The sequence below is a fragment of the Carassius gibelio genome, chromosome B12 (assembly GCF_023724105.1).
Source record: "Carassius gibelio isolate Cgi1373 ecotype wild population from Czech Republic chromosome B12, carGib1.2-hapl.c, whole genome shotgun sequence".
Taxonomy (NCBI): Eukaryota; Metazoa; Chordata; class Actinopteri; order Cypriniformes; family Cyprinidae; genus Carassius; species Carassius gibelio.
The window spans coordinates 4,835,794-4,856,921 of NC_068407.1; the positions used below are offsets into that span (position 1 = coordinate 4,835,794).

The 21,128-nt window shown below is 36.3% G+C and overlaps 1 protein-coding gene across 1 annotated transcript in view; it reads right to left on the bottom strand.

Annotated features, from left to right (window-relative positions):
* LOC127969200 (protoheme IX farnesyltransferase, mitochondrial) overlaps nt 1–18,007 on the bottom strand; it is a 37,017-nt gene extending 19,010 nt beyond the window's left edge. The window contains exons 1-4 of the mRNA XM_052571002.1: nt 17,858–18,007; nt 17,018–17,160; nt 16,275–16,551; nt 15,651–15,775 (exon numbers count right to left, since the gene is read on the bottom strand). Of these exons, the coding sequence (XP_052426962.1) occupies nt 15,651–15,775; nt 16,275–16,551; nt 17,018–17,160; nt 17,858–17,915 (603 nt within the window). The 5' untranslated portion in view covers nt 17,916–18,007. The remainder of the gene's footprint in view (nt 1–15,650; nt 15,776–16,274; nt 16,552–17,017; nt 17,161–17,857) is intronic.
* Between the last annotated feature and the right edge of the window lie 3,121 nt (nt 18,008–21,128).

Sequence of the window (21,128 nt, forward strand, 5' to 3'; positions counted from 1 at the left end):
ACACACACACACATTTAAATTAGCAATGCCAAACTTGTATGTTGCATGAATATTTAATGCAACTAATGCTTCAGTTTCATTTTCTCTCGACAAGAAGTGTCACAGAACGTCTTTACGACCACATCAAACTGGAAACTTTGCTGACAGGTGCTCCAACTTCACTTCAGAGCCAGTCGCTAGTAGCGCATGCGCTTTAATTATATGCCCAAAGACACCGGCGTGCACTATACCCTGTATCTTTTCATATCAAAGCGGAAATAAACTATGTGCATGCAATGTTGTGTAAAAGAGAGTTGAGAGAAAATATGATGCGTGTCAAATCTGCATCATGTTCAGCAGCAGTAGTTCTTAAAGAAATAACAGCCCAAAACCTAGCTGCTGTGACGTCTTGTTATATCGGAGAAAGAAAGAAAAAAAAAAGAGGAAATCAAAAACTTTTATAGCTTTAAGGATTCATTCATATTTAATTTAGAATTTAGAGTTTGATAGATTCAAATGGCATCAACCCAATTATTAGGCGGGATTAATCGCGTTCAATTTCAGAAAATAAAGTGATAAGTAATTTTTTTTTTATCAATTGACAGCACTAAAATGAACTTTCCAAATTATAAAAACTATCCAAGATACTCAGTACATTGAATTTAAGGTTTACACTATGATTTGCAGGGATAGTTTGACAGCTGAGCCATTCCAATCTCACTTAATGCATGTAGACATGGAAAGACGACAAGAACACATTGAAGACCAAATAATGAGAAAAGAACATATGTATTCTGTCAAAACTGGTCTGCACAAAAGTAAATATCCAAGAAACTGGAGGTCTAAGCATTGGAAGATTGTCTGAAGGGCTCTAGCTTAACATACTTGGATTTGATCACCATCCTCTCCAGCATTAAAGTTGGTAATTACAAAGCAGACACTAATTGTGGTTTTTCAAACCCATATGACAGGGTGCCGAGCAGCAGCATCCATGGAAACCAAGCCTGTTATTAGCCCGAAGGCTTCTGACAGATGGGGTATGGATTGAGTTAAAGATGCAAGTCTTGTTTTAATAGGGGCCTTACATTAACCCCTTTATAAAAAAAATAAAAAAGGGGAGCTCATCTCTTCTGACCAATTCCGAAACCATCAAGGAGCCACTGGAGAAGAGTTTGAATTATTCATGCCTGAAGAACAGTGCCATCCAAGCTAACAGATGGAAGCAGGATGGTGTTGAAGAGCTTGACTACGTGCAAAGAATTTCTGTCAACCTCTGTCCACTCTTGCTTCATGCCTTCGGCCCCCGAGACCCTTTCGCTCTTCTTCTTGTCCCCTAGTCAGGCTTGTCGAAAGCAATGTCAGGCTGTTAGCTCTGCTGTCAGGTCCTCTGAGTAAGCCGTCAACCATCTGTCGCCATTAAAAAAAGCAAAATGCTTCCTGTCAGAGTCAAAGCAGATTAGCGAGGACGACAGAATGATGCTTCGCTATGGAACGATGAAAGGCAACGAAACCAGCTATAGGACAGTGTACAGTACGAATAGCAATAGTCAGTTGGTGTTTGATAGAAAAACAGCTGCCAGAAGCTTCGTGGCATCATGTACAGCAACAATGGATTCAAAACGGATATGCTCAACACTCCCACACGTTCTGAGGTTAGCCACCTTTGACGCAAATTTTGGGACTCAATTGATAGGTTTAGTGGTTAAGCGACAGGAATTCATGCTCCATAAACCTCTAAAGCTCAACCACACACAGGATATGGCCAATCAGCAAATCATAAGCAGAACAGGCATAATCACACAGAGTCAGGCCCCAAAAGAGACCTCTTCCGATGGTTAGCCAGTCGATGCACCCTAGAAATCTGATTTATTTCTTGATTCCAGTCTTGTAGCACTTGCATTTCCTGTAATCTGATGTAATGACGTGATATTCATCAAACAGGCTTTTTTCTAAGTGCACCCATGCCATGAAATCAATGAGGAACATGTTGAAGAAATGCCAGTGGGAAGATTCAGGAGATGTAAAGAAAAAAAGAACAGCACGGCCGATCCCCTAGATGGATGGAGAAACAGAAATCGCTTTCATCACCTGCCTGTAATGAGAGCAGTGTCCTGAAACTAACGGCAGCTGGCTGTTTAGTGCTTTTTGTGTTCCCTGGATTAAGTGAAACAACAGATAAAAGACAGAAAACCCTTCAAAACGAGCAAATAAAAGAAATGGCTCGACACTCTAAAGCCTCTCGGCATTGTAAAGAAGAAAGCGGTGGAAGGATTTCAAAGAATTGAACTCAAAGAAACAGTTGCCAAATGAATTCATAGATGTAAAACATGAAAAAGAAAAATATGGTAAAAAGATGTTAAGTTCATAAGTGCTATAAATCTGAATAAGAGGCAAAAAGATGATAAATACAAGAACACTGCTTTAACTTCGAATGAAAAACAGGACACTGAAAATGCAACTGCCAATTTATCACACTAAAGTGGGTGAATACATCTGCATTTGACAGGGAACTGGAAAAACCTCCACCAAACTCTGTAAATTGAAGTCGACCCTGCTCACTGTCATTCTTTAATCAAGAAGCTTCATGAAGACATGCATGCAAAGATCACAGGAAGGAATTAGCACATGCACAAGGTTAGCTAAGAGCTGAAAAATAAAGCAGGAGGTGAGAACATATTCCTTTCAAATTTCTAGATAATAGAACAGTCAAGTTATATGCACAGCCCACAAAGAACAGATCTGAATTTGATAATAATAAGGAAAAAAAGGTTTCTTTTAAAGCTATTTTTTTTTTACAAAGGAGAAAGAGATGGAATAATAGCACAAATATGGTGGCTGTAGGAACAAAACAATAAACTTCCTTAAAATAGTATTTTTTTATAGCAACATCACACATAAAACACACATTTGCTGAACCAGCCTGAAAAACCTAATATTTATAACACGATTGACAATTTGACATTTTAAATATGATATCTTAACATATTCAAGACTTCAGACTTCAAAATCAGCAGTCTTGATAATCTCTTTAAAAACAATGAGTACATATCTTTCAAGCGGAGCAGTAAATACCTAGCTATCTGCGTGTGTACACTGAATGGGACATATTTTCTCGTTTCTATTAAAAAGCCTTTTTACTTAGCTAATAAAAGTTTAGAATGGCATGTGAAAAACAGACATTGACTCAGAGCTTGTCTGAAATCACAAAGTATCACCACAAATTCGGGCCCACAGGTGAGTCATGCGCTAAAAACCACAGTCTTCCAATGGCTTCTTCCGCTTAAAAAAATAAAATAAAAAATCACTACCACACCTTTTAAACCACTTACACAGACAGTAATCAACAATTATACCACTCAAGTCAGTCAACAAATCACCTGCACAAAAACCAAAGTGAGCTTTAAGATCGGATGTCAAGCTGATGAGGGAGACTGATCCATACAGGTGGTTTTTGATCAGTTCAAACCCTAAGAATGCGCATTTGAAAACTCTTAAAATAGGTTAAATATATTCACAGGATTAAAAGAATGCTGGATAATTCAATGGTTTGGCACCGAAGAGAGAAAAAAAAAAGATGATTAGAAGGAACAGCTACTCCTTTATGTTCAGAGCAACTATTAGTTAAAAAGCTTGCTTTTGTAAAAACATGCAAAATAACAAACCAGCAACTTAAATTGACAACAAAGTGTGCAATTATTACTAAACGCAAGTTGAGTGCCACCGTGGACTTCAAGAACAGAACCATTTTAAATAGCTCATCACAAAACCGCTCTACAAAGTAAGTTTTGCTAATGGAGCAAGGTGCAATCTCAACAATATAACTCTGAAGATTCCTAAGCGTACTTATGATTTTGTGGCATAGGTAACAAACTCTTGAGTTAAAATTAGCATTCAACACAAGCTTGTGAGTTCGGTGCTAACAAGGCTGCTTTTGTTAATTAGTTACTCATCTCAGTACTAAACAAAGTGTTCCTATTGCTGTTGGCTGATACCTTCATTCAAAACAAAGAAAAGTAGACTTAGTAAACACCTAGTTTTAAGCAGATAACATTGGATAACTCCTTTGAAATGGGTAGAAATTTCTAAATTGATCTCTCACACCACTACTCAACACTAGCATACTGAAATCATCTAAATACTCCTGTGAGGTAAACAAGAAAATGGATGCTAAGATAATGCATTATTTCTCAAATGACAGACGTCACTAGCCTTAATTTCAATTTCCTCCTATTTTTCGCTGCCCACTATTACATTCAATTACAGTGTTGTTTAGATGCTCGGACCAGCATACGGGCTACAAATGAAATGTCTCATTTTTTAAATCATTTCGTTCTAAGAAAGAACATTGGGACCAAATGGGAATCACTAAAATAGCACAGTCTGGAAAAGTCAACAATAATTGGCGAAAGTCAGAGCCAGTCTGCAGATTTTGGGCTGTCTTGAGTCGATGTATTTCAGCATCAGAATTCCACCAAGAGGATATCAAAAATGTTTGTGTATGTTGCATTAAGAACAGCTTCAAAGTCTGATAACATGCAATCCTCAGTTGTTTAATGCATGATACAGAGTTTTTCTCTGTAGCCATTTCCAAAGTCGGCAAGCGTATGATTCCTACACTTTTACAAATCTGTTTGGAAGTGGTGAAGTTTAATCCAGCCTTGAAATGTTATTACGACATACAGGATTCATGAACTTTAACCTCAAAAGTGCATAACACAAAATTCTAATTGATCTAAGATGGCCAAAGCTCTCCTTAGTATGAATTGCATGATCCTTATGGACAGAATTGCCCAAGGAATCAGATCTGCCTCTGCATTTGTGGTATTCCTAGTCAGCAGAGACTGCCTTAACGTGGGAGTTTCCCCACCAATTTACTAAAAATCCACTGAATGCTGATTAATTGGTCAACAAAGACCATGCAATAGCAGCAGCACCATGTCTAGACCTGTAACCTCTGCTAACATGAACCGCATGCCAAACTCTTCTCTTGTGTTGATGTGTACTCTCCGCAGAGGATTGTGGTAAATAAAAGGATGATAAAGTGATGAGAGCGGGGTGAGACATCTTGCATGCAAGGGTGCCAGCGCTTTGTGAAAACCCCTTTGATCAAACGTGCAGACGATGTACGGCTGCACCTGAAGGAGTGAATCCACTGGGGAAGGTTTGTTGTCTTTCCTTTGTCAAGGTCCCGTCTGGTTTTGACTCTACCTGTGTGGCTGGTGACATGTGAAGCCAATGAAGCCTCACAGACATGCAAACAAGTCGCACATGGGTGAATGCCTAAACCACAAACACAAGGACCACGAGAAAAGACAAACCACAATAGCACCAGCGGACCCACACATGCTTGAAAGTCTGAATAAATATAAGGTAGCCCAAGGCTGACCAAAAGCACCACAAATTGTCCATTGCTCAAGACAACAAAACCCACTATGACTAGCACTTCATCAGAATGCAAGACTTACCCTGAATAAATGTAACATGCCTGAAGGTGAAAGGCAATAGTTATTGCACAATACAAGCCAAAGGAAAAAATGTAGAGGATCGTTTTTTTGGCTTCACCACGACTTTTGACTTTAAATAAGGTCAAGGGATATCAAAACTGACACTGGTAGAGCAGATTACCCTGTCCCAGAGAATAACTGTGCTATACTAAAGACCTCACCAAAATCATATCACTGTGACAGGACATTCATTTGGCATCTGCGAAACCTTTGAGCAACCCCACTTTCAACAAGCTACAATAAACACGCCGCAGTACACATGATGTGCAATGTTGATACTGCTAAGGGCGTGATCTGTAACATTACGTGTTATTTTATTCACATGCTTCCTGGCGAGAGAAAAATTATTCTTGAAAAAAAAAGGTACCGGTACTGACTTGTAATATTGAAAATATCATGAAAATGAGCATCGGCCTTTTGGAGAGAACTGTAATATCGATACACCCTAATGAGTGTTTCTTCAGAGAATAAAAGACATGCAAAGGTAAAAAATGATGCGCAACCTTCATAATCTTCATCAAATTGCAGTAGACTATCCCTAATATGCTTCTCTAATTTCAATATGCAAAAGAAAATGAAACCCAACCTCACTAGTGAACAAATTACGGTATTAAATTTCCTGTGACTAAACCATGTTTTGGGGTTGACATTTACTAGAACAATACCACAGCTCAAGCACATGTGTTCGTATAGAGCCTGAAGCATAATATCCTCCCATAGTGAAGGGTTTGACATAGATTGACACCCTGCGGATCGCCGAGACCGGGGAAAATTAACTATTAAACGCCAGCCTCTGTTTAAATATTCATTCTTATCCTGAACACCGTGAAATAGGCCATTGAACAGCCTGTGTGCCACCGTGCCATCTGATCAGAGATCGCCCACTGATTAAGAGTCTGTCTTTTCACGCCACCCTCCCCGACGGATTCAAAGCTTACGGCAGAAATGAAAGCCGAGGTGACTCATCCCTATTGTTAAGGAAGGAGTGTTAAACAGGCTCTCAATTTAAGCATCTATTAAATGCAGGGATCACCTTGGTGTTAATTCCTTCCTTAGACACGTTTTCATCTCCGAAAAAGGTGGTCTCGCTTCGAGCGCTCATTCATCGTGATGGCAAGAATGCACTTTCAAGGAGCTGGTCACATTGTACAGTGGAACTAATGTGATTACAGACAGGAATAAAAGATTCATAAATAATTGATATAATACAGCATGAACCCCTAAGAGAACACCATGGGCACTTTTTGGGCAATCTAAACAGAGCTGTCAATTTTTGTGCATGCTAAGACTCCAAAATGTCAAAAACAAAAAAGAACTAATCAGGACATCTTTAAAGAGTTTCTCAAGTACCACCCGGTCTTGCTTTGAGGATGCAATGGCATTAAACTACAGACCACAATGTCGTCATGCCGGTGGAATTTGCAACCCGTTTGAAAATGTATCATCTGTCACTGCATCTCATGGGACAACAGATAAAACTCCAGGATGGGGTGCTTTAAAACGAGACTGGCTGGAGCGATGTCTTTGGGGGCATCTGGTTACAACTTATGGCTCCTCCAGAGGTTCTGCACAGCAGCGTGGGACTCCTAATGTGAAGAACGATGGTAACAAAGGTCGTGAGGGACAAAAAGAGCTGTCGAGAACGCCAGAGCTTTAACAGATGTGTCCAGTGAGGTAGGAATTACAACTCAAAACTTTAGAAATGTGGCCCAAGTTAAGATTCAAAAGATGCTGTCAGCTAATATGAGATTAGACTTCAACTAGAAGTGAACTGTAGTGGGTATAAAATAAATATAATGTGATTGCACACATTTATATAATCACAAATATATACACTATGATCCAAAAGATTAGGGTCTGGAGTAATGGCAGCTGAAAATTCAGCTTTGCCTTCACAGGAATAAAACATATACACACACACACACACACAACTTTTTATTTTTAATGTTGCGTTGCAACCTTAAGCTATGAAAGGAATGCATACTGATATACAAGATGTGTTTCTGAGAGGGTAATTTCAATATGCAAAACAATTCTGAGACTACATCAATGTTAGATTTTAATGATAGTCATCAAGACATAAACAAAGCTGTTCATTCCTCTCAGAGATCAAGTTTTATGTTCCAATATTTCTCTCCAATTTTCTCTCTCGCTCTCACTCGGTTACAGTACATTGCTTCTGAAGCAGCCACCCTACGCATGCAAATATGGATTTTAAAAATGCATGGAAACTACAAGCAGGCGACAATCACTCTTCTGTCTATGTCACCCAAGATTAAGGGCGAGATGCCTGCAGTCAGAACAAGAAGCCTCATGGGATAGCGGAGGCCTTTCAGTTCCTCTATCTGCAGACAACACTATGTGGAAAAACATTCTTCGGATATGGAGATTTGATTACTTGGCTTCAATGTGATGGCTCCTGCTCTTGTTGATCTGATGACGTTAAGTCGTCCCCAAACCAGGACGTTTTCTTTATAGATTAGGCATTAAAATTTCATAGCAGGCCTCATTAGAGAACAGAGAATCGGTCTGAATAGGTACAAAAACACAATGACAAGCCAATTTAAATCATCTTTTTAACAAAATCAGAGAACTATTACAATTAACATTATTACGGGAAGCAGAAACAAAGATGTTGAGCACTTGTACATCCCTGATCAAACGCAGAACACAACAGGAATTAATGTTTTCCAGAGCAATAAATTACTTCAAAGGGTGATTTGATATGCTGCTTCTCGAAGTCACGCTTTTAAATTTGCATCTGAATATCTCGAGAGAGAGCTCCTCAGATGAAGTAGAAGGTGCAGAACCTCCTGGAGGTTTAGATCATTTTATATCAGCAGCGAATATCCAAGATAATTTCAACATGGAAACTCCAGAATTGACTATGAACGTGTTTAAATGTTTTAGAGATAATTATTATTACTGCAAAAATGTCCAAAAGCAACATTTAATCTACTGAGATGGGATAGTGCTATTAAGAAGATTAAATAATCAAGAAGAATCATGCTCAGGTTTTATTCTGCTTGGATCTTAAAACTTGTTCAAGAAAGAGAGAGGATGATTAAAAATCATTATTGTTAAACATCAGAATAATTCTTAACAATCCTGACATGTTTCATCTTTCTTCTGTTGGTCTAAGTATATATTTATATATTTTGGGTAAGAATTAATTGACCTACCCTTATAAATGATGAACAAAACTTACAATTGAATCTGATAAACATGCACTCTAAAAATAATGGGGTGTAATAATATTAACAGTAATATAAAAAAATATATAATAAGCTATAATAACAGGAGAATGTTATATAAATAGTCTTTAAGAAAAGTATGTTATGGTGCGTTCACACCAGACGCATCTTACGAATTGTGCTATTCGCACGTGGACGCTTGAACATTTTGAGTTTATTCACTGCATACATGCGTGAAATAAACTTCACAAAAGTTGCGAATTCACGTCATGGGAGGGGCCTCTGCCAGTTGAGTTCATGCAGCATTGTGATGTCAACCACCATTTATTTTTATAATTTAAAATATTACCGTTATCATGTTAAAACAAAGATGTTGAAATGTAGTTTAAGTATAACAGGTGAGAATGTAGTTGTTTTAAACTCAAATATGCTGTTTATTTATAACGACAGGGCCTATTTAAAAATGTTTTTCGCAGATTTCGGAGACTATCAGTGGGAACACAGTTCTCGTGTTATCAACAAGAGCACACTCAACTCGGCTTAGTCCTTCTGACATTTGCCGGTTGCCCAACAGTGTTCTAGTGGTTAAACAAATGATAATTCGTTTTTGGGTAAATCTAACAGATAATCTTTGGTCTTTATTCAAATAATATATTAATATGTTAAAATTAAAAAAGAGGCAATGCCGTTTGATATAATATTTTGTTTCATTGAACGCTTCATTCATGTCTGGTGTGAACGCACCATAAGTCTCTAAAAAAGGTTTCTCGAGACTGTCTAGTTGTTTTGTCTCTCAGACAACCCACCCACTAGTTGACAAAAACATGTAATAAAAAAAGACAGGTAACAAAAGTGAGGTGAGGCATAGAGACAAGGTCAAGGAGCTAGGTGTGTTTTGCTTCGGCTTGTCAGATGCTTGTCATCCTCTGACGACCCACCGCACACTCACACCCATCCATCCCAACAGGAGATATGACACAAAACCGCCCCTGAAATACCAGGACTGGATTTACAAAAAACAACACTGACACCTCACAAAAAAGGCAGTGGGAAAATGTCCTTGTTGGCAAGAGGCTGCACAAGAAGTATTTTCTTTGCTGTGGCCCCTTCACCCGACTGCTGATTTCTAACCTTTAGCTTGAGAAAAAAGCCTCTTTGGAGTCAATTATCAAATGAAGTGGAATTTAGAGTAAAGTTTTCATAGCGATCAACAGAACGCCCATGAAGCTCTACTTAGGCTGACCTCAAAGCTACATCATCACAACAGCAGATTAAGACATTACAGAGTGTGCTGGGTTAAAGTTATCATCATAAACTGAAGCAGCATTGTTCAAATGGTGAAGTATGAAACTTCTGGAACACCAGTGGTAGAAAATAGAGTTAAAATCACTGACACAGCTAATGCTATGTGGGGAAGAAATGACTGCATTACTGTATATAAAACAGTACAAAGTAACAATAAGTTCATGGGTTAAATTCCTAGATTGAAACACATAGACTGAAATGCAAGTCATTTTAAATGAACGTTTTTTTCTTATGCTACTGTTCAAAAGTCTGGAATCAGTAAGTTATGTACCTATAAAAAAAAATAAAAAAATTAAAAGTCATGGTTTATAACATTGATGATAATAATAAATGCTTCCTGACCAGCAAATTAGGATTTAAGAAGGATTTCTGAAGGATAAGGTGTCAAAAAAAAATATTGCTTTGCTATCACTTTAATAAAACTATATATAAATAAACAGAAATTTAGCTATTTTAAAATGTGGTATTTCACAATATTACTATTTTAATATAATGTTAATTTAATGAATGCTTCCTTGATGAGTATAAGAGACTTTAAAAAAAAAAAAAAAAAAACATTTTACAAATTTTACCAACCCCAAACTTTAGAAAGGTAGTATTAAGATAATTAAGGTAATAATAAAGGAACTCATTACCTGTCAGTCCATCCACTAGACAAACACTTTGACAAACACAAACCATTTTCTTCAGAAAAGATTAAAAAAAAGTTAGTTATTACTGCAATTCTCTTTAGTGCCAGTAGTGGTGCAGAAATCCCTGTACCTTTAAAAATGTAAATGTTTTGAAAGATCCAAATCCAAACTTACAAAAGACGTAACTGTGTGACATATAGATATACAACTGAACATTCTGTCCCTTGGCGGAATGCAGTATCAACTTTGGCTGGCCATTGTTAGGGGATTCGGGGGTTTTACAGCATTCCTGACAGTTTCCAAACAAGGTTACACTGAAATAAGAAACCACAAAATTGCAATGTGACTTCAGGAAATACTCAAAGGAACCAAAGGCTAAAAGCTACAGCCACTGAATCCCAGGCCTGTCGTTCACATCTCAAAGTAAATCTCATCACTGTCACAAGAAAACACAAACAGAGACGAACTCGGCTGGCTCCTGAGGTACCAAAAATCAACTGCTTGGTGTTTGATGTTCAAATCCACAGGCAGCAAAGCTTAAAGGGATCCACCTTAACTTTGATTTGTTTGTTGTTTGTTTAGTGGACTCTACCAGTTTAAAACCATCATCTTTGATCATGAAAAACCGCACGGGGGTGGCAGGGATGCTTTAGAATGGGAGAAGAAAAAAAACTGGCACCACATCTAAGGACATCATCCTTTTATTTTCCTCTCTAGAGTTATAAAAACCCAAAGGATGAGTTAAGAGCGGAGATCAGTCACCGCCAGGTATAGGTGTGCCCAAGACCTGTCACATTACACAAGATGAGTCAGGACTTGAAGAATGAGATCAGAGAGTAACTACAATGACCACATGGCTCGTGATTTGTGGCGGCGTTCTACCAGCTGCTCGGGGTTTACTACGAAAACAACCAAAACAAAGCTGCTCTTAACTAAGAAAGAACAGCGTTCATCACATAGACGGCACCAATCAGGATGGCTTTCATTAGCCATGTGTAACGCAGAACTCTGTCAGACGGGTACACGCACCAGGAATTTGTCTTTGTACAAGCTGCTAGCGGAGACGATGACAATCACGTCACAGTTTCTGCATGCACACAGAGCTAAGACTTCAAAAAGCGCTTGAGGCTTCAGGAACAAAGAGAAAGATTGTAAACAATATCGGTGTTATTCTGTTGCACTCTATTTGCACAGCATAAACAAATCTGCCCTCAGGTACCCAGAGTAATTTACATCCAACACTTGGATTTTAAACCACCCTTTTAAATACAACAATAAACTCTGCATTACATTTATTTCTTGAGGCAGATCCAAAGTGACATTTTACCACTGTTGACTTTTAGATTAAAACTCATGATTTTGGTGTCAATCTGATTTACGAGATTGAATGCATATGATTTTTGACCAGTGTGACCGTATTAATCCACATAAAAGCTGGTAAAAGTGTTGCTAAAACATCAATATTTCTGACCTGTAATAAGTAGACCGGACTTTAAATCCAAGTAAAATGTACTGAGTAGCCTTTAAGAAAATACAAAGTGGGAGTCATCACAACCAAGACAAGAAAGATGATGTATCTTTAGAAATTGTATTATTAGAAGTATTGTGTCTCTCATTTTTAACTGTGTTATTATAATAAAATATACACATTAAAATAATATATATATTATAAAATAAATGATCAAATGCTTTTAACTTTGTTAATAATATAATATAATATAATATAATATAATATAATATAATATAATATAATATAATATAATATAATAGTCCATGAAGTCCATGTTCCACAAAAAGAGGGGAAAAAATAAGATTAAATTAAGTAATTCACTTAATAATCAAAAATTACAGTATGTCTATTTTTAGCAACAATAATTTAAAAAAATCCAGCAAAAATACTTGCTATATATACAGTTACAGTCATATTATGATTTTGGTCATCCCACACACCCCTGCTGGTTACTATGACGCACTACTATGGCTGAAGTTAAATGTGTACACATCCACCACGCAAAACCAAGCTACAACTCAGAGTAGGAGGCGAGACAGAGAATCCAGACACAGGCTCTGTCCCTACTGTAACGTGTGGAGTGAAGACTTCGTGCAAATGCCAACCGCTTGCCACAAGAAAGACAGCTCCACTGTCTATGGGTTAAATGTCCTCTGAAGCCACAGAAATCCTATTAGTCTCAGACTGAACATTCAGAAACACTCGCAGAATTCAGAAGGCCATCTAAACAGTACAGAGCGAAGTTAACAGTATGCATTAGAAATATCCAAATTCCACTTAAACAAAACTAGCATCTGATACCCGTGTTTCAACATGCTTTCTGGCATAGAAAAGCACATGTGATTGATGAACCTGTTCTAAGTACTCCATCCCTGCTCACTGTTCCTGCTCAATTAAAACTTCAAAGACGGCACATCAAACGCAATAAATTTACAGAGCACCCATCTGTCCGCCTTCACTCGCACCGCGTTCAACCGCTACCTCAGCCTCTTAGACCTTGTATCCATTTCATTGTTAAATGCACTCTAAGAGCCCTGATTTTAACTTGCGCAAAGATGCCAATTATAGCTACTTAACCTTTTCTCCATTTCTATAACTTCAAAAATGACTTGGAGAATGAGTTGGCTTCTTAACTCTAAGATTTCTTTAAACATTGCGTAAGTTCTTCGCCCATGTTTTCCCCAAGTCATCAATGCATTACTAATTTAGCATCAATTCAAAGGTGCACAGTCTGTTAATCAGCATGCTAATCATCAAGATGCTTCTGGCACCTTGTAATAACTGTAATTATCAAAACTTGAAAATTCATTATTTGATTTCAAACAAATGCTACTGAACTTTTTATTCAATAAAAAAAATCCTGAAAATAAAAATATAAATGAATGAATTAATAAAACAATTAAGCAGCACATGTTTCCAGCATTTTTTCTGAAGGATTGGGACAACACTGGAAAGACTGCTAAAATTAAGCTTTTTCATAAAAGGTATAAGTTGCATTTTAGCTTGTATTTATAGTTAAATTGTAATCATATTTTAATATTTTACTGTACTTATGATCAAATATATATATTAAGCAGAAGTGGATCAAATCTAGTCAGAAACGTGAACTATACGTGCCTCTATTGATGCAGGCATATCAGAAAAAGGTTAGAAATCAATCATGAAATGGCTATGAGATAATCTGAATGTTTGAAGGCATTTATGCCCAACCTGAGAAGCAAATATTTGCTTGTTCGTTTCTGTACCATCTAGGCCCTCATGTTAAAAAAAAACAAAAAAAAACGGCCACCAGCATGAGACACATTGAGGTCGAGAATATAGAACAACGCAGTGAGTAAAAGCACTGCAGAGATGCCAATAAAGAGGAAAAAGGTCCAAGCGTACGATGATATGATCTTGATGTTAAAAACAGGTCATCAGGTGAACTCAGCCCAGTGGTGTGAGTGATTATGACCAAACACAACTTCAACAAACTGCAGGCCGCGTCTGGGTATTGGTCAAGAAGCCACAGGCCTTAAAACAAACTGATTTAACAATCTTCAATTTGGCTAATACTCCTGAGTCACGAAGAGCATAACTGCACAGAACGTACTCCGCTTGGAGCAGAAAACTGATTACAAATGGAGCAAACCAGAGTGTAGCAACGCGTGCTTCTCGCTCTCTATTTCTTCTCATTCTAGCTTGGCAAATGTCTTCATCTGAAAAACATCAGAGCGGCACAGCTAATCTGGCCTAATGTATTTTTTAGATACACAGCAGGAGTGGAATGCAAAAGACTCTACAATTGGCTCACTTAAGTGCTGATTTCTTTTCTTTCCCTCTAAACTAACGACAAAGTGCACAGGGAGAGCACATATCGAGTGTTTGTGTCCCGGGTTTGTGTAACACACAATGAAACTCTGCTGGGCATTGCGGGACTCACTGAAGTCAAGCCAACACTGCAATGAGACTTCATCCATCTAGCTGTACACAACCAAAACAATAGAAAAATCAACAGACCGCCAAGAAGGCAATTACTCTGACTGGAATGCTTGTTCAGAGTCGAGGTTAAGTACCAAAACTAGCGGGTAATACATTTCTAACCATCTACAACTGGATCTGTGTGGTCTGCCCTGGGCCTGCATCAACACATCTAGCCAAACTCTGGTCATCGCATTTTTTAGATGTCAGATGTCTACTTGTGCAATCATGACTTTTAAACCACGGTAAAAGCTTCAATGCAAGTACATTTTTATTAGTGTGCAAGTAAAGGTCATTGCTAGCGAAATATCTAGATTACAAAAAATAAAAAATAAACAATTCTACACACCACTCACTCAAATTTTATAAAATTCAGTAGATTTTTTTCAGAAATTACTGATACATTTTAGAATTAGTCTATTAGAAGCTGCAACTTTTAAGGATGATAAAGCACATTTTACCTCCAAATCCTTCTTACTATAATGCTTCTATAGCTGGCTCATTTATTTTTTATTATGATTCATTACAACAGTATTCTTTTATCATAGTAACAAAAAGTTAATTACAAAAAAAAAAAAAAATAAATAAAGAGTTAATTTCTTTATTTAAAAAATGTAATACTACAATATATAAAAAATATTTTATAAATACTTTTTTAGTTTTAACAGTTTTTGTTACAGTAACAGAAAAATATAAATAAATGAATAATGCTGTAATTAGCATTGAAAACTAAACGTTAACAAAAACAAAATATTTAAAAATAAATAGGTAAAATATGCTTTATCGTCAAGAAGCAGGGAAATTATTATCCTAAAATTAAGTCTGCGATACAAAAGAAAACTACATCTACACACAGATCTAAAGGTACACAACATCAGACATGCACAGCTTTTTAATATACACATGCACCCATGTGCGGGCGATGAAGTGGTCTAACACTTGCTAGCTTGTTCCATCTGGATGTCAGGTCACTCGGCTTCATTTGATGTGTTTGGTCCAGTCACAATCTGCTCACGATCTGGCATGAGTGTGCTGTTATTTTATGAATGTGCATGGGGTGACTGACCTGATTGATGGAATTGGCTGTACAGGAGGAGAGACACGTTCCGACTGAAGCCATCAAAAAAGTGACAGGGTCAAAGGGCACCGGAGCCATTGCAAAGCCAGCAGCTGCCGTCGTAACCACAAGAGCTATGGACAAAAAGAAAGCGCAAGGTTACAAACTAGCTTATTGATTTCGTTAAAAGGGTAACTGCAGTTTCTGCAAAAATGTAATGCCACAAGTATATTAAAAAGAATGAACAAATAAATAAAAGTGAAAAAAGAAGAGTGTCTGTTATTCATCCTATCATGTCATTAGGCTATTAGACATCAATAAATACTATGCTATCATATCACTAAAAGTCAAAAGTATAACTTCCAGCATATTATGCAAGTTAATTATGCAGAACCAATAAGTGAAATTCTTATCACATACAATATAATTCTTTCCTGAAAAAGCTAAAGAAAATTTAAAAGGATTAAAACTACGTAATTAATGAGCAGATACTATTTTTTAAAATGATTATCATCTAATCATTAGTCAGTGTTTTTTTTTTAGAGTAAGCATCACATTTAAATTTCCATGAACTTCATGATTGTCAATATGACAATATGACTTTCATTTATACAAAATACATAAAACATATACCTGTTAATTTAAGTTTGGAGAGCCGTGCGTAAATCCCTGGTAAATCACTGTATTCAATCTTTAACTCTTTCCATTGCCGGGCTTCCAAGCGCTCTGCCCTGGCCGCTTCTGGTTCAGTGGGGTCAGATGGTGGCACCACAGTACCTGGTTCAGGCTTTAAGGCTGGTATCTGCTGAACCTGACTGACCACCGAATCATCTCGAACGTCCAGCACAGAGACAACATGCTCCTGCTTGGGTCTCGCTCTCTGGCAAAGACCGCTGCTGCTCTTCACATACTGGGGGAAGAGGGAAGAAATATGGCAATGACATTTGATGGATTTCAATTTAATCAGTTCATTCTGTTAAAATTAGGGCTGCACGATAAAAACGCATGGACAACAGCTCTGTGTAGTTAATGCTGCTCCATGTGGAAGCCTGCAGGTGATGGAGATTTACCACTAATTACTGACAAGATGCGCATTAAATATTGCATGCCATTTATCGTGCAGCCCTAGTTAAAATGGGAAGATACAGGGAATTTGAATTTGCATAATGCAATTTGCAATAATCTAAGGAATAACTGATTAAAAGAATATGAATATAGAAATAGTATTCCCCTGCAAAAGTATTATAAGAAAAAAATGCTAGATAATAATTAGTATATCAATAATGTCTACATATAGCTCATTTTAGATCTGAATCGCCTTGGCCAGTAATGCTGGTTATGCATCCATAAAGGCAGCACTTCTCAGCCTCTTATACCTGTCTCTTCAGAAAGCAGAGATGCTGGAACGTGATCCATTCTGCTTGATTTTTCCTGCAGAGCTGAATGAGACTCCTGGCACTCGTCAGACTCCTAGCCGCATTTGCAATAAGCTTCTGCTGCACGCTGACACCAACCAAACCTTCAACAACACAATACATTAATTCATACCGAGAAAAACAGAAGAGGATAAAAAAACAGAAGAGGTGCCATAAAAAAAGGTCAAAGCTGGTCATACCTGCCTTTTAAAGTTATATATGTGTATAGCAACATACATTTTGGAGTAATTTTTTAAAGCGATAAAAAAATAGTTTTGAAGTCAGACCGTAGATTTACATGAATCTGAAAGTGTTCGATTAGAAATAACAACTGCTTCACTATCACTATGCAAACTCCACTCAATTTACTAGATATCTGACAACTTCATAGTGACATCAATATCATAACTGACACCTGCAATGGACACAATACAACATTTTTTTTTTTTTTTTTTTAATATAAACAATATTTGCACATCAATCTCTCTCTGACACTCACACACGTATGTATATAACGTTACATGATCATACAATGAGAAATTTAAGTCAAATGATTTGTCGCAAGCAATATGCAGAAATCAGAGTAGATAAACTGTATATCTATGTTAATGCATGTATTTACGGGATTCATTTTAAAACCGGATCACGTCGTGAAAACTGTGTTGTTATGTTATTTTAAGGTCATGCTGCAGCAGTAGAGCTCCATTGGCTAGGCTAACCGGCTAGCAAAATGACAAAATAACAGCACGGCTCGAGCGAAAGCACACATATGCCTCATTAACATGATATAGTTATTAATACCATCGCATGGAAGGCATTTCCAGACTCCCGTCAGTCTACTACATGATGTTTTGTACATGTTCGACCGGCTGCGGCTGAGTCCCCTTCACGTACTGCAGCGCGCCATCTTTATCTCGCTGTGGGAACAGAAGTGTTTCCTGTGACGTATATCCTGCTGGAACGCTCGAGCACGCGCACGAAGCAAAGCACACAGTGTGAGCATTTTGAGTTACATTGGATTGCTTTCTGATTTAACAGATTCTTATTGTAACCTTTTTTAGAAATATTATTGCAAAGTAACAATAAAAATGTGCAAAAGCTTTATTTCAGTAAAGACTCTACTGTACGTGTCTTAAATAACTTTAAAATTATGAGAAAAAAATACTTTTGTACAAATGGATACAATAAATAAAATATATGGGCTATAATGTAAAATCTAAAAAAACAAAATTTGGGGGAGATGAGCTACAGATAAGCTACCAAGACCTGCAATGCTCTTATATTTTAATGCATGTCTTGTATGTGATTCATGACTTCTAATACCGAAACAGTAGTTTGCGACATCTGATAACCCTTTAAAAAAAAAAAAAAAAAAAAAAAGGAAAGATGATTCAGCCTACTTTTTAAAAGCAACACAGATTATGTTCATATTGTTTGTTAAAGATCTCCTAATAAGATCAATTTCCATTTTATCAGTAACTACACATTTCTTGATGATCTTGAACATCTTCCTCCAGTATTAAAGGCCTGATGATTGAAACCCGCTATCCAAACCCATTTCCCTGATTCATCTCATTCATTACGACCACTTCCTGGCCAGCCCTCCCATCTTCTCCTAGCAGATTACATGATCTAATCTCGCTCCCCTATCCAGAGCTCTGATGAATGTCAGCAATGCCCAGCGGTACGTTCTAACAGCTCTATTCGGCTCCCACAGACAGGAGTTGTGCAACAAGATTGCAGCTTTGACCCTGTGAACTTTTTTGAGAGTGGTTTGATTCGAGGTGCATGCTGTTGTGTTGGTGGGTTTTGTCTGACTTGAAATCACACTATAAGAAAATACTAAATCAGAATGCAGCACTTTACAATAGTGCAGCTCATTTTTGTGTACATGTACTGTTTTTGTGTAGTTTGGTTTTCTATTAATGTAATTATTTAATGTTGTGCATATGTGTACATACAATATATATCTTGACCCAATATGCTCAAACCAGTGCCCTAAAAAGTTGAACACAGTATGACACAATCATACAAAAAACAATTTGAAGTTTAATTTGTAGATAATTTGGGTTATTGAATAATTAGATTTGACTATGCAATCATAACTAAATAACAGACAAAAATGTCCTGCTATATATATATATATATATATATATATATATATATATATATATATATATATATATATATATATATATATATATATATATATATATATATATATATATATATATAACAAGTGATAATTCTTAATAATAATAATTATTATTATTATTATAATAACTTAATAATAATAATAATTATTATTATTATTATTATTTATTATTGATATATATATATATATATATATATATATATATATATATATATATATATATATATATATATATATATATATATATATATATATATAAAATAGAAGTATATAAAAATATCAGGATTAGTATGTCTTACATAATCAAAATAAGTTTAAAATATTCACTGTGGTAAGATATAAGTTCATTATAGCCTGTAATTGAATTACTAAAATAAATAATACATCTTTTTTATTATAACTGAACTAATAATAATAAACTTTTCAAAAAAAGCTGTTTGACCTTTCGTGATGAAGTACAGAAAAAAAAGCAGGGTAATTCAGTTGGATTCATTGTTATTTTTCTCCACGATTTGCAGCAATCCATGTAATCTGATTCCCCAAGAATAACATCATTTGTGTGCTTGTTGACAATGCATTGAATGGAAAAAAAAATGAGTATGAGGAAATAAGATCAGAAAATTGTTTGTTTATTATAATAGATTTCCACATGCAGTGACAAATCTGATTGGACACTTGCAATTATCAGCAAGAAATATTCATCATTTATGAGAAGAGACTGCAGAATGTATTTTAAAACTGACATTATTCCTTTTATACATTCAACTCGAGTTGACTGTGACCTGCCTTCGCAAAGACAATATGGTAAACATGTGGTAATGGTTCTCACTGTGTCCCCAATGCCATTTGTAACCAAGGATGCTAATCAAGAATGCTCACACTCTTTGTTCTTCTATAGTGCTGCCCTCAGCCTTCAGAATAGACACCTACAATGACTATTGTCATATAGAAGTGTGTGATAATTGAATTAGATGCTCCATAGGTTAAAGACTATAGATATGGGGAGGTCATAAAGCTAGACATGCCTCCACATCCTGCTCAGCACAAGGTTTTCAGCTTTGACCAACCTGAGAGGCAGATGGTGTGGAGGACTTCAGAACAATGCAGCCTGATTGGGTGGATCTGCTTAACACACGGCGCTTTTCAGAGCACACAGACAGAGGTCTCATCCACTGTGGTGGTCTTTCATCATGTCAGTATGTAGCATCTTGAGATAGACTGTAAGCATTCTTTCAGGGCAAGGAGAGAGAAAAGAAGACACATGAACAAAGGAACTGTGACTGAAATTTCCTGAAGGGTTTCTGTCGGGGTCATGCACTATTTTATTATTTTTACTTCATTATATTTTTTTCCAAACATTTTACTTTTAATTGACAATTTTTATACTTATTTTGCCTTATTTGATTTGTAAAATCACCACATTATTAATATTTTACATTATTAATGTTTTACATTTTTGTTTCAAGCTTTTCCTAACACAGTTATGTATTTGTTTAGCACAAAACAACATAAAAATTGTTAATTTTGTCCATACTAACAAAATGAATGCTATTTTGGCTTTATATATGCTATTAATATTTTAAATAAACGTTTTTTTTATTATTTTAATTTTAGTTTTCAATTTGTATTTACTTTTATTTCGGTAAGCCATAGCATTTTTTCCCCCAGTTGCGTCTTTAAAGTTGGTAAGTTATTGTTTTTTGTTTTTTTATCTACTATTTAGATTTATATTTTTTGCTTTATTTAAATAAAATAGATTTTTAATTGTTGCAGTTTTAGTTAACTATAACAGCTCTGCATAAACCATTATAAAAGTGGTCTTTACATTACATACATAAAAAGTAGTAGTAATAGCCAAAAATACATTGTATGGGTCAAAATTATTGATTTTTATTTTATGCCAAAAATCATTAGGAT